The sequence below is a fragment of the Dermacentor variabilis genome, chromosome 4 (genome assembly GCF_050947875.1).
Source record: "Dermacentor variabilis isolate Ectoservices chromosome 4, ASM5094787v1, whole genome shotgun sequence".
Lineage (NCBI taxonomy): Eukaryota > Metazoa > Arthropoda > Arachnida > Ixodida > Ixodidae > Dermacentor > Dermacentor variabilis.
The window spans coordinates 109,029,715-109,043,403 of NC_134571.1; the positions used below are offsets into that span (position 1 = coordinate 109,029,715).

Sequence of the window (13,689 nt, forward strand, 5' to 3'; positions counted from 1 at the left end):
CGTTATTAGAAAGGTAAGCTGCAATTTCTGCAATATTCTTGCGGGGGTCAAGTATAATTACAGCTGTTAAGAGGCTAATGCGGCGACGCCCAGGGAGCTCCAGAGGGCATTATGCACATTGGACGCGGTACAAAGATCCAAACGAGTTTCTTGCGTCGCCTTTACTCTCTGCCACGCTCCTGACGTGTATGCACACCTTCTGAACCACCCCCAACTCGATGTGCCACACAGTAACAGCAACACCAGCAGCGGCAGTGGGAAAGTCGAAGGAAGAGGCAAAGAAAGCTTCGCTTTAAAAAGCTGAAGGCATGAAGAAGTCGGGATAGTGCAGTGTCTAATGCGAAACGGAAAGGGTCAAGAGCGTCTCAGGAGTTATGCAAGAGTGGATATACCACGTCTCTCTGAAAAAAAAATGGCGGTGAGGACGAAGCATCGCCAGAAATAAATATTTTTCTTCTGTCGAAAACTACGGCTGTTGCCCATACCGCCAGAGTGATCCGCATACACTCTGCGATTTACCAGGAACCCTAAGCGTACTTCACTCTATGTTTAAGATCCTTCCTAAAAGACTGCACACACTTAATTGAAGAGTGGCTGACGAACCCAGCGTTGGTTAACCTGAGCGCGTTAACGCAAACGAACGATGTTCACCTGTCCACTTTCACCTGTTCAGTGTCGTTCCTTTGTGTTCTGAGCTGATTGTTTCCTCACGGAGCTTATCTCTGCGATTGAGCTCACTATACCAGAAAAGGAGGACCAACTTGAATCAAAAGATGATGCCATGAACGTCGCAGTTTCTCCTCAGTCTCCTACCAGGACCGGAAGCCAACAGATGCATTTACTAACGTGTTACTTGAATAACGAAGGGAACCACATGGCCTGGCCAGGGGTGGGCGGGGGGGGGGGGGACATTCTGCAAGTGCCCATCTAGTGGACATGTCTATTTCGTTTGCTACTAAAGTGCTGATTGGCTGGTAGCGCCTGTTTTGTTCTGACGCGTACCGCAACCCAGCGTATCACAACGTCAGCGGCAGACGAAATAGTCATGTCCACTAAGAGGACACTTACAGAATACTTCCACAGCTTTCTATACTACATATTATGAGCGTCACCTTAACGTAGAATTGGAGAATGAATGTGCCTGTGCAGCGAAATATTCGGCGCAATTCTGGTCACATTTTGGTCTTTATAGAATCACGTTACGCCAAAAGACAGCGCGAGCAGTGTTTGTCTGCGAATGTGCCGTGGCGTATGTGTGGTCTGTGTTGTTCCGTTGTGTGTTTAAGAAGTACTTGTTTGTCAGTGCGCTGCTGCGTTGTGATCGTCCCAACACGACAATGTGAATCAGCTAGCGCGAAGAACGTTCTTTACTTCGAGTGTGTGTGAATAACGCATTTTGTGTATGAAGGCGTCTTACGCTCAAATTGCGAAGAAAGAATTTTGTGTAAGAATGCTTCTTATGTTTACGTTAAGTTGTCTGCGTACTTGCATCTGGTGGGCTCTGTATGTGCTAAGGAAAGCTTAGGGGTGTTGTTTCTCACAAATATCATACATAATGTGCACTAAGCTTTACCACGCGTACGTGGTTTCCCAGGCGAGAATGAGCGCAATTTGTAAGTCTAATCGTACCCATCGCTTCGCTTGCCTGGCGTTGGCATGTTCGTTTGGAGGAGGAGGAACCGTTTCTCTCATGCTTCAGGGAGGAAAATTGCTCTACTTTAAATAAGAACATAGGGGACATCGCCGTTTCTCCCTTAATGAAGCAAGGGTCACACTTTCTACAGCGAAGCTGTTAAGTGTTACTTTCCCCAGGATCGTGTCCGTGTATTAACACCAAACTATAATTATCACGATTGGCTCCATGGGCGTATTCTTCCACAGCTGGCTCTTTGGCGCCCCTCAGCGTTACCGCGCGAACGCGCTCGTGCCGATGCTCCCGCGTTCGTCGTCATTAATTAATTGATTAACACAAAGACGTAAACAATTTTACAGCGAAGCTGTTAAGAGCTAGTTCATCCAGGATCGTGTTCGTGCGTAGGCACAAAACTCCCCATGCGTGGGCCGATCCCGGAGATAGTGCAATGCCGGGCCGACCCGCGGCGGAAGTGAAGCAGCGTTAATCACTCTCCATACGTGAGCCGATCCCGAAGATAGTGCAATGCGGGGCTGACCCGTGGCGGAGGTGCAGTTAGCCATTAAGGGGCCCACATACATAGCTTGACTGGTCATCTTTCTTCACATAGGGCTATGAGATTTTTTTTAGCGAACCATATAGTGTGGAGGTCGTGTAGTGCATAGCTGTAGCTGCATGTGAAGCCTGGTGGCTATTCACTGGAATAGCAAGTTGAATCAGTGGGTCTAATGGCATGCTTTGCACCCTTTAGAGAAAATGGTGTTATGGCAACACAAGCATTCATAACATGGGTATTTTGGTTTGTCGAAATGCCTTTTTAGGGTGTAATGGTGTTAGTTATAGATGCAATAAAAAACGCTTAAGGGTGTAAGTCGATTTAGTATTCCTTTCTTTATATTTACTTACACAGGCAAAATGTATTATTTTACGTTTGAGAAAGTATGTAGCTTAGCCGAGCATACAGCTACAGACACAAGGTCGCGGGCGGCGTTTCCTTGACTATCAACCGAAATATCTGTACCAGTATATGTGTACGCCTGTAATTTCTCGATGCATGGAAGCTAACCTGTTCGGCAATGGCTTTATGCGCAAGTCTCAAGGTGTGTTTGTTCCTGTTCGGACGCAGCATCTCTAAATAGCTTGCGTAAAGTTGTGACATATTTTTCATGCGCTATACGACGAATTCCTTCAGCATGCGAGCCGTTTCTTTTTCTGCTTGCATGGCAGGCGGCCGCTCCTCCCTTGGCCTGTAAAAGATATGACGCTTCTGCTGATACTTCTAGGTTCACAGCATGTAATTACATAAGCGCTACTTTACAGCCTGTGCGTTGGCTTCTTGGTGGCTGTTTCGAGAGGTCTAAGAAGCTGATCTTGTCGTCCCTGCGCGTGTACTACAGCCCGTGTAGTAAGTACGCAGATCTCTACGCGTGTAATATTGCACGTGGAGACATTGGATGCCAGCACTTCGCCTTGGCCGTGCTTTCCTTTGGGCATGGATGAACGAAACCAAAGTTGACAGTGCATTCGGCATCATGGAGCAAAGAAAAAGTACATTGGGGAGAGCGTGTCTTCAGGCAAGGCTAAAGCCCCTTAAACTTCGTAAAGTAGCGACACTCTCCTCCTCCGCCTCCACTCTTCCTCGTTTCTCCTCTCTTTCACGATTCCTCCTCGACCGTGGCGCCGCCTACACTGCTCGAGCGTAGCAAAGGCGCCAACATGCGCTCCTCGCCACTCCGTAGACGCTTCTCGAGCAAAAACGCCGCTGATGCACGGCGCGAGGGCCCACGTGATGCTATTAGGCCAATAGCGACACGGCGTCAGCCTCGGCCAGAGCGCGCGAGGAGGAGGCGGCATTCTTCAAAGCGTGGCACTAATTTACGAAGTTTAAGGGGCTTTAGGCAAGGCAACCTCTTTCGACTCCGCCCCTCCTTTCCTTCGGGGGGCCATCAACGCGTTGACTCGTGGTGAGTAAGCTCTCCATGCTTGCCGGACCTCTTAAGGCACTGTTTGGTTGCTGGTAGTTACAGGTCCTAAGGTAAGCTTGAGTTGAAAGACATCGCTACGTGTGTCTCCGTCTCTCTCTGTTTAGTGCGAAGCTCGTAGGCGCCCGTTCCTGGTTTGAGCATCGGTGTCGGCGTCGGCGTAACCGCGCGAAGGCGCTCGGGCCACTTCTCGCGCGTTCGTCGTCTTCTTCCACAGCTGGCGCCAATGCCGCTCATTACGACAGTGTTGATATATATATATATATATATATATATATATCGCCCCTCCCTCTGCCAGTCGGTGCGGTGATGTTGGTCTCAAATTGTTTGCCTCAATATATCGCGAAATAAAAACATGCATAAAACGGCGCTCGAATTTCGCATTTAGGACTGTCGTAATCGTCGGACATTTTTGCCCTTCTTTATAGCAGGCCCTTGGCATGAAGGAAGGAAGAATTAGAAGAAAGCATCACGCAACATGATTCAAGCCAAAACGTATCGGCAAAACATATGATCATAACGTCATAGCGCGCGGCAGGTTTTAGTGCTCCCGCTCTACAGGCAGCGCAGCCGAACAAGTGCGCATCGATTAAAACCTACGGGGATCCAAACGTTCTCCACCATTACGCTGCGTCTCAGATGTGACGTAATGGTCCGACACTTCGAGGGGAAAAATAGAAGGAGAATGGCCTCAGCATTACGTCACGCTTGCCAAGGCTGATGGCGTTACGTAATTCTCCCTCCTATTTCCTTCCTCCATGGCACTCGCCAACCGTTCTGCGCTGTACTCTCCCCCATGCTCTCCACGCGCTAGGCAGCTAGAAATTACCTCTTGCCTATCACGTGGTGAGAAACTATTTCCCATGAGCAGTTCCGATATGTCTTTTATGAATGACTAGTCTTTAAAATTGTCACGTGACGTTCCCTCCCAATCATTTTTCCTCCATACGCACAATGTAATGCAAAACCTCTGAGCCGTCACGCTGTAGGGACAGCCATTAAAGGAACCAACATTGAGGAGAAATGCAATTTATCTTCAATGTTACACGAGCTACGAGAAAAATCACACATCTGTTCGGCTTTTCGGGTAACTTAGCGTTACGTCGCCGCTACTTCCAGTCAGCGCCTGTGTACGCCAGTCGCCGTTTCGGCCACGTCGTTGTAGAGGGCCCAGACAGTCATGGTGGTTCCGTTTGTGGACCCACGCAGAGTTATCACGTCTATCTCGGGGGCTACCGGAAAGTCCTCGAGGCGGAAGCTTTCGTCCGCGCCGGTCGGGTTCTCCGAGCTTCTGTTCCTGGTGTGAGTTTCGAACGAGGATCCGAAGAGCAGCAGGCATAGGACGAACACTGCGGCCGTCGTCAAGAAGAGCAAGACGAAGAACTGGCAGATCGCGCGGACAGTCTCTTCTTGCTCCGCCGGTGCTTCGCCGACGGACTTGAGGTAGTCGCCCAGGACCATCACCGAGTTCTCGAGCGACATCAGTGGGACGGTCCCTGTTTGCACACTCTGGTGCGGTAGCGGCGTCCAGAGCGAACTGCGGCGGCACATTTGCTGCAGCTGGACATCGGTTTCTCCGACAGGCACCCTCTCCGGTACTGTTTGAAACGCAAAATTTATTTCCAGATTTACTTTACATACGCGACTAAATATTTTGCTCTCGGAATGCGAAAAAAATATCTAGAGGTCCCAACCTATACAGCCGGTAAGAATGCATACGTTCTGCAAAAAAATTCCGTGCCCTTCCACTCTGTGATTCTAGAAGCTAGGATGACCAGCGAAGCTGTGAATATGGGCCCCTTACTGGCGAACTGCACCTCCGCGCGGGTCAGCCCGGTATTGCACAATCTGCGGGATCGGCCAACGTATAGGTAGTGCTTAACACCTGCTTCACCTCCACCGTGGGTCGGCCCGGTATTGCACTACCTTCGGGATCGACCCAAATACGGGGAGTGCTTAACGCCTGCTTGACCTCCGCCGCGGGTCGACCCGGTGTTGCACTATCTTAGGGATCGGGCCACGTGTCAAGGATATTTAGCCTATGTCCACGGAGACTAGATCCGCCAGAACCTAGCCATAAACAGCTTCGCTGTAAAAACACGAAAAAGATGCGTTGATTCTACTAGCCCTATACCGCCTCACTAAGAGTCTTGAGCACAAGGGTCTGGAGGCACGTGTTTTACTAAACACTGAGCTCGCAGCCAAAGAGGGTGGGCTACGAATCTCTTGGGCTAATAACATGCAGCACAACATCGTTTAATAAAGTTAGGCACTACCTTGATTTCAAATAGAGGTTCTGGGCGAAGAAAGCGTTGGATGTAAGGGGATACATTGTTTGTATGCCAATGGAATGTTCCGTCTTATCTCTTCTGCTTGCCGGCACTCCAGCAAACGTGGACCATGGTCAGCCTTTCGCCACATACGCGTATGCCAAAGAGTGGAGGTTACAGCGCCAGGTAAAAAATATGAATATGTACCATATGTATGCCCTATTCTGAGGCGGCAAAAGAGAACTTCAGATCGTCGTGACTTTCTTAACGATGGCCAGTTCCCTACAACTAGTTTACTAGATGGAGCTTATTCAACGTTTGCTCATCCCACGAGTGTTGCCAATAGCTCCTGAGTGTTTTGCGTAGGAATGGCTTAAAGTCTGTGTCAGGAACTGGCAGGGACAGATTTCTAGGTTTTGTTGCTATTGAAGTTGCCTTTTTATCTGCGAGCGCGTCACCCTCTATACACCTGTACCCAGGCACCCAGCACATTACAACCTGTTGGTTGGATGAATACGCTTTGCAGAGTAATGAATGTAGGTCGTTGATTACAGGATTATTGTGTTTTCGTAGCGATTGTAAAGTTTTGACGACACTTAAGGAATCTCAATATAATGTCCTTTGGTAGCTTTGCTTTCTTAATGTGTTTAGTGGCCGACAGTAGTGCATAAGGCTCTGCCGTTAAGATGCTGGTTTCAGGGTGTAGAACAACGGATTCGAAAAACTATAGGCCGACAGCCGCGTAAGAGATGCCGGCTTGCTACTTTGAAGCATTTGTGTAGAACTCTGGGCAGTTGTGCTTCGACTGAAGCTTCAGAAAATGCATCTGTATGTATTCATCTGGAAAGTGTTTTGCTACCTCAATAAACAATGTGTCACACTGAACAAGTTGCCATTGCCATGGTGGCAACAGCTTCACAGGAGCCGTCAGACAATGTTCGAGGATTTAAACACCTATGTCCTCAACTAGTTTCCTGACCCGTATTGGAAAAGGCTCCCTCACTGAGGGATGATTACGGAATAGCGCAGCAGATGTCATATCGTTAACGGATGAGTAGCAAGGGTGTTGAGGGTTAGACTGCACCTTGAGTAAATATGTGAAACTTCTGTATGTTCTCTGTAGGTTAAGGGACAACCCATTCGATTCAACGTATAGACTCTCAATAGGGATTGTTCTGAATGCGCCTGTGGCCAGACGGATACCCAGATGGTGGACGGGATCCAGCATCTTTAGCGCGATCGGCGCGGCAGAGTGATATACCACGGCACCATAGTCCAAACATGATCGAACACGACTTTGTAGAGTTTCATTAGGTACTTCCTATCACTTCCCTATGTTGCATTAGAGGTAATTTTCAATAAGTTCGTTGTTTTTAGGCATTTCGCCTTGACATATATGATGTGCGCTATGAACGTCAAGTTTGAATCAAGCACGATACCTAAAAACTTGTGCTCCTTGTTCGTGGGTATTCGTTGCCCATGTAGTACGACAGTGGAATTTGGAACCAGCCCTCTCTTTCTTGAGAAAACAATACAGACACTTTCGTCGGTGTTAAGCTTGAATTCGTATTCTTCTGCCCATTTAGACACTTTGTTTAGGCCTTGTTGTACCCGTCGTTCACAAACGGCGAGGTTACAAGATTTGAAGTCTAATTGTACATTGTCTACATAGACAGAATACATTATATCTGGAGGTTGCGATGCACGGAGCGAGGTCATCTTAACAATGAAGAGCGTGCAACTGAGCACGCCTCCTTAACTGAGGTACACCAGTTTCTTGTGCAAATGGACTGGTACACTGCTTATTCTGACTTAGAAAGTGCGGTTGGATCGGTACCTTTCTATCGTTTTCAGCATATTTCCTCGAATGCCCACGTACGACAGATATCGTAACATACCATACCGCCATGTCGTGCCGTACGCCTTTGCCATATCGAGGAATATAGACAAGTACTGTTTTCGTACAAACGCATCGCGGTCCGATGTTTGCTTCGATGCGCACGAGGCGGTCGATTGTAGATCGTCCTTCCCTAAAGCCACATTGAAATGGGTCAAGCATTTTGTTGCACTCTAGGAAATATATGAGAGGACGGTTAGTCATTTTCTCAAAAAGCTTACAGAGGCAGCTCGTAAGCGCTATAGGACGGTAGCTGGTCAGCAATGTATCATTACCGTGCTTCAAAACTGGGATGACAATAGCTTCTTTGCATTTAGATGGGCGATACCCAGCAGCCCAGGTAGTATTGAAAAGTGCTGAGTATTGTGTTTTGCGTGTCGGAGTGCAGGGGCTTTATCACACCGTACATAATTCTATCGGGATCCGGTGCAGAGCTTTGATATGCTACCAAGAAAGCTTTAAGTTCGGCAATGTTAAAAGGACGGCTATAAGGATTGTTTGGGCTACATTTCCGGTTCAGTGGCCTGTGTTTTTCGATGGCTTTATGTCTCAGAAAGTTATTCGAATAGTGAGTAGAGCTAAACACGCGCTCCAAGTGTTCACCAAAAGCGTCAACCTGATCTTCCATCTTGTTTCCTTCTTTATCCACCAGTTTGTTGTCACTTAAGCCTCCTTAGTCCGTTCCATACTTTTGCTTCCTGTGTATATGAATTAATGCCGGACAAGAACCTCTCCCAGCTGGACCTTCTATAGCTTGCCATCGCGTGATCGCCTTCCTTGTGATTTAACGTTTTTAAATTAGATCAAATTTTCTGCGGTTGGGGATCGGCGAAGCATGCCCCACGCTTTATTTTGTTTTTTCCGCGCCTCCTTGCACTCGTCGTTCCACCACGGAACTAATCTTTTGGATGATCTACCGCTTGACTGTGGGATGAATTTCTTTGCTGCCTCGATGATAAAAGTGGTATTATATGCTACCGAATCATCAATACTAAAATCGGTGTGAAAATGCCGGGTAGGTAAGTCGATTCCTTAAAACGATCCCAGTCGGCGGAAGCTAGCTTCCACCGAGGCGCACGTGGAGGACATTCATGTTGTTGAATTAAGTCTACAGGGAACTGGTGACTTCCGTAAGGATTTTTAATAACGTTCCACTCTAAGTGAGGGAGCCGAGCCAATCGATAGGTCTATAGAAGAATAAGAATTGTGCAACGTATTGTAATAAGTAGCTTCGTTTTTATTGAACAGGCATGCAGCGGTGTTTACTAAGAAGTTCTCTATGAATCGGCTTCTCGCGTTGCATCGTGAGTGTTCCCACATCGTGCTTTGAGCGTTAAAATTTCCCGCGAGTACCTAAGGCTCTGGAAGCTGATCACTGAACTTATAAAGCTCCGTTTTTTCGAGATGACGATTTGGGGGTATATAAATGAAACACACGGTTACCAATTTACTGAAAAGAATGGCCCGAACTGACACTGCCTCAAGGGGCGTCTGTAGGGCCACATGTTGACAGGCTACATACTTGTCGTCGGCAACTATTGCTACACCACCGGACAGCGCAGCAACGTCGTCTCGGTCTTTCAGGAAAATGGCGTGTTGCCGGAGAAAGTTCGCTTGTGTAGATTTTAGATGTGTTCCGTGCAGACACAGCAACTTTGGATTATGTTTGTGTGGGAGTTCTGTAATGCCGTTGAGGTTATGAAGAAGTCCTCTAACATTCCATTGTAGTATTTGGGTCTCCATGATGGGAAAAAAAAAAACGTTCGTGCCGTGTGTTTAAGAAACAAATATTAAGCTGACGGCCCTTTCCAGATGCCATGACACCATATTTTTCTTTTTTGGAGCGGTCCAGAGAATCCCTCCGCTCCTTAGGCGCTGGAGGCGCCACTTGGCTGGAAATTGTGTCCATCGCTTCTTCCGCGGCGCTGGGCACCCGCTCTTGGGAACGGTTTGTTCGCCTTGAGGGCCTCCTCTCAGGAGACGAAACCATGGATTACCACCAGCCCTGAGGTCAACGGCCCCTTCTGGGCAGGCAGCATAGCGCGGGCTGCAGCCACCAAGGGGGCGGACGGCTTTGCCGTCTGCTCACTACGCGTGGGCCGGATAGCTGCCGGAAGCCGTTGTGAGGCTGTTCTTTGGTAGGTAAGACACCCGCCTCCTTGCTTCCTTGAAGGATAGGTTCTGTTTTACTTTAATTGTCACGATTTCTTCCTCTCTTTTCCAGGATGGGCAGGACCGCCACTGTGCGGCATGCTCCCCGTCACAGTTAACACAGTGTAGAACGTTTTCACAAGATTCAGCTGGGTGCTCGTGTGCACGGCATTTAAGACAGGCCAGTCGGCCTCGGCAATTCTGTGAACTGTGGCCGAGTCTTTGGCAGTTGAAACAGCGGAGAGAGTTGGGGACCTACGGCCTTACTCGGATTTTAATGTAATCTGCCTCGATGGTTTCTGGCAGCACACTGGAACCGAATGTGAGAATTAGGTGCTTCGTGTCGATGTCTTTCCTATCACGCCTCATTTTGATACGTTTTACGTTGATACCATTTTGTGCTTTTCATTCTTCCAGAAGTTCAGTCTCGCTCAGCTCCATCAAATCATCATATAAAATCACACCGCGGATGGTGTTCATGGTTCGGCCTGGGCTCATTGAAACAGGTATGTCTCCGAAAGACACTAGGTTACGCTTTATTACGCTAGGTTACGTAGTATTTCGTGCTACTTTTTGTCAAGAAGTTCCAAGAGGAGGTCGTCACATGCCAGTCTCAATGCGTGACGAGTCATTTAGAGACGAGGAAAGGCGAGATCATTCTAGTTCTCTTTCTTGATTTCTCAGAGTGAATTACTTGATAGCGGGGAAAGTTCTCAGTGCTTCGACCAAATAATTTAAGTAGTTCTTCGGTGCGCCCTATTTTCTGAGGGCAATCAGGTAGTGGGGGGAAGGAACTAGCCATAGGTAAACGTGAAGCTTTCGGCAGCAACGCGAGCCAACCACCGTGGAGCCCTACTACGGGAAGCGGCAGGACCTGCAAAAGTAAGTCCTGCAAACGTCAGCTGTAGATTACCACTATAACCAGATATGACATAACCTAGGTTGGCTATTCACACTGTCAACCATTGCTGCCTGGAAGATCGGAAGTAATACAGAAGTGAGTAGGAGACAGGAAATATGGAAAGTAAGAGAGGAAGACGAAGATTGGAGAAGAGAGTAGGAAAAGGCAATTACCGTTTTCCCCCGGGTGGGTCAGTCCGGGGGGTGCCGTCTACGTGAAGCCGAGGACAAAGAGGTGTGTTGCCTCCGCCGAAGGGCCGCAAAGGTCCAAACACCCGGCTTCGACTCAACCCCTAGGGTTCCCCTTTCCCAGGATACGGCCAAGCCGTGCATGGTTAGAGGCGGGAGGGTCCAACCCTTGTGTGTTCGGGTACGTGGTGTCGCAACACACCAAACGCCTGCTGACGCAGACGTCCCTGCGGGGCTATACCAAACTATGAATAATGCGCAAAAATTAACGAAGACGAATAATTTGCAGACCGCAACTTACAATGTCACTGATCTCTGAAACTTATATTTTCCCGCAGGGCGTGCGAAATCTATTACAATTCCGAGTGCACAACAATAACCCTAAATAATATTAATGAGAAATTGTTTTTATAACCTTTTCTGAAATGAAGTAACAGGGCAACAATTATCTCATTCCTAAGACTACATATACTCCATTATATTATTTCTGAGTATTACAAAGTATGACGAAATGCTGACCCATGTAAGGCTGGTTTGCGATGGTGTCGGCGTGTCGTGGTCTTGTCGAAGCCTCCGGCGCAGCGGGCTGACCTACTACGTTCGCGTACATCGACATCGGCGGTGCTCTGCTGGAGGGCTCCAGCGCCGGTTCTGGCGCGGGAGGCTGAAACATGGCTGCACTGGGGACGTCCTGCGGCAGCGACCTGCTCGGTTCCGCCACCGTGGGAAGCGGATATGCGAGGCCAGGCGGCGCTTGGACGCCGGTCTCCTGCTGTGCCGCGACGGCGACGCTCCGAGCCGCCCTCGGCTGCTGCTGCTGCCGAGGTACCCCAACGATGGAGCGGAACCAGGACGAGGTGCGGTCCTTCAAGCTGGCGGCCATCTTCTTCAGCTACTTCACTTCTTTCTCCTCAGAGAAGTTACGTGCCTCATAGCCTCAGATATCGGGCCGCGCGCACTGTAGCGCGCGCCGCCTAATCTCGGAGGCCACGTGTGTGCCATTCAGTTTTCTACAAAAAATTACAACTTTCGCTATAGTGCATACAGGATCGGCAATTATGGCGATTCGGCTATACCAAGGGAATGATGGGCAGTACAGGTATTTGCCTAAACTTCAGCTTCATCTGCCTTCAAATGGCTACGCGATTTTATAATTTGATCACTTAAAGAAAATGCGTTATAAGCGTAACAATTTGCAATGATCATGCGTGTGCGCAGAAATGTAAGAGGTTTACTGAAATGACATTTTTTACTCTTCTTGTGCTTCTAGCGGTATATGAAGGTCGCGGGGACCTGGAAATCTTAGTAACAGACTGCGATGTATCAGAGAATCCTAAGTAATTTAATAAAAGGGCTTCTTTATAGCCAATTATGTTGCCTTGGAGGTCACTGTCTGGTGACCTCGCGACACATAAGGTGGTCACGTGGAAGTAGGACATCGCGACGTTTTGTCACTCGCTCCGGCTCGCCCACTATGCGGTGACACCGAACCTCACAACGAGCAACGAGACAACCGAGCGAGGTGGAGTAGGTGCCAAAACATCGCGATGTCCTGCTCCCATGTGACCGCCTTTTCGTCATGAGGTCACCACACAGCCACCTGCTGGGTTACGTAACTGACTGTAGAAAAGCTACCTTATTGAACTACTTAGGGCTCAGCTCATTTTTAATAAATATGGTATTTGTAGCATTTCGTCCAAGCGCTGGGGAATCGGTGCAGTGCATACAAAATAACGAGAGCGTTGCGAAGCATTATTCTATACTGCACGAGAGACTGCACGAAAGTCAGAAAAGCATTGTTGCAAATCTGAACTATAAAAGAATGTTAGATTCAAGGAGCTCTTTTCTTTGTTTCTTTTTGATTCAGCCATATGAAGACAAATGGCAACGAAACCAGACAAAGCGCAGGGGAAATACCTTTCGTTTTAAGTTAGGGCTAGAATTAATCAGGAAAAAGGAACTTGAAGTGTGCGAAAGGACAGCTTGTCCAGGTGGAAGTCAAACCCGCATCTTCAGCATAACTCGTGCGATGTTCTACCGGTTGATTTGAGCATTTAGTATGCGTACAAGACAGTGGCCTTCGACAGAATCGGCGGTTATTTTTGTTATTTGCAGGCTTTCTTTATGTTGTACGCTTTCGACAGCAATGAAATCAACTCTGTTAAACACGTTCCAATATTTGGTGCGTCGTAATTTAGAGCTACGTGTGACTGGCTATCACAGTTTAGTCTTGAACAATATAGCGGACATGTATTATTAGCCTGAGCATCGCTCAACAGACTTGTGGTCTCTGTTTTGCCTGTCGGGTTGTGTGTCACGGGTGTTCCAGAGATGCTAATAAAAATTGATGAAAATTGCTTGCCATCACCGCCGATTACGTTAATTTTTCCTTCTCCTGACCACAGGCAGGCATGTCACATATAGAGCCAAGCAATTTGCGTCTCGGCTACTTTTAGCTGTTCTTCATGTTTCTGATGGAGTAGTCACTGTATTTATTCAAATCTAAGCGGATGTTTAATACAACGAAATAAAATGTGGGTAATAAAAATCTGTAGTCAGTTTAAGTTTAATGATGCTGTTCTACGAGACGACGTAAGGATTCGGTTAGAAAATTCGATGTGCAAGCTGCAAAAGTAAAATGCAGCGTAGGTACCGAGGGATCGGAGT

General features: G+C 48.0%; 1 protein-coding gene across 1 annotated transcript; it reads right to left on the reverse strand.

Annotated features, from left to right (window-relative positions):
* Nucleotides 1–4,638: 4,638 nt before the first annotated feature.
* LOC142578294 (uncharacterized) lies at nucleotides 4,639–11,905 on the reverse strand. Its single transcript, XM_075687692.1, has 2 exons — nucleotides 11,542–11,905; nucleotides 4,639–5,213 (listed from the first exon to the last, which is right to left on the reverse strand). The coding sequence occupies exons 1-2, from the start codon at nucleotides 11,903–11,905 to the stop codon at nucleotides 4,735–4,737; spliced, it is 843 nt and encodes a 280-aa protein (XP_075543807.1). The 3' UTR covers nucleotides 4,639–4,734.
* Nucleotides 11,906–13,689: the final 1,784 nt, after the last annotated feature.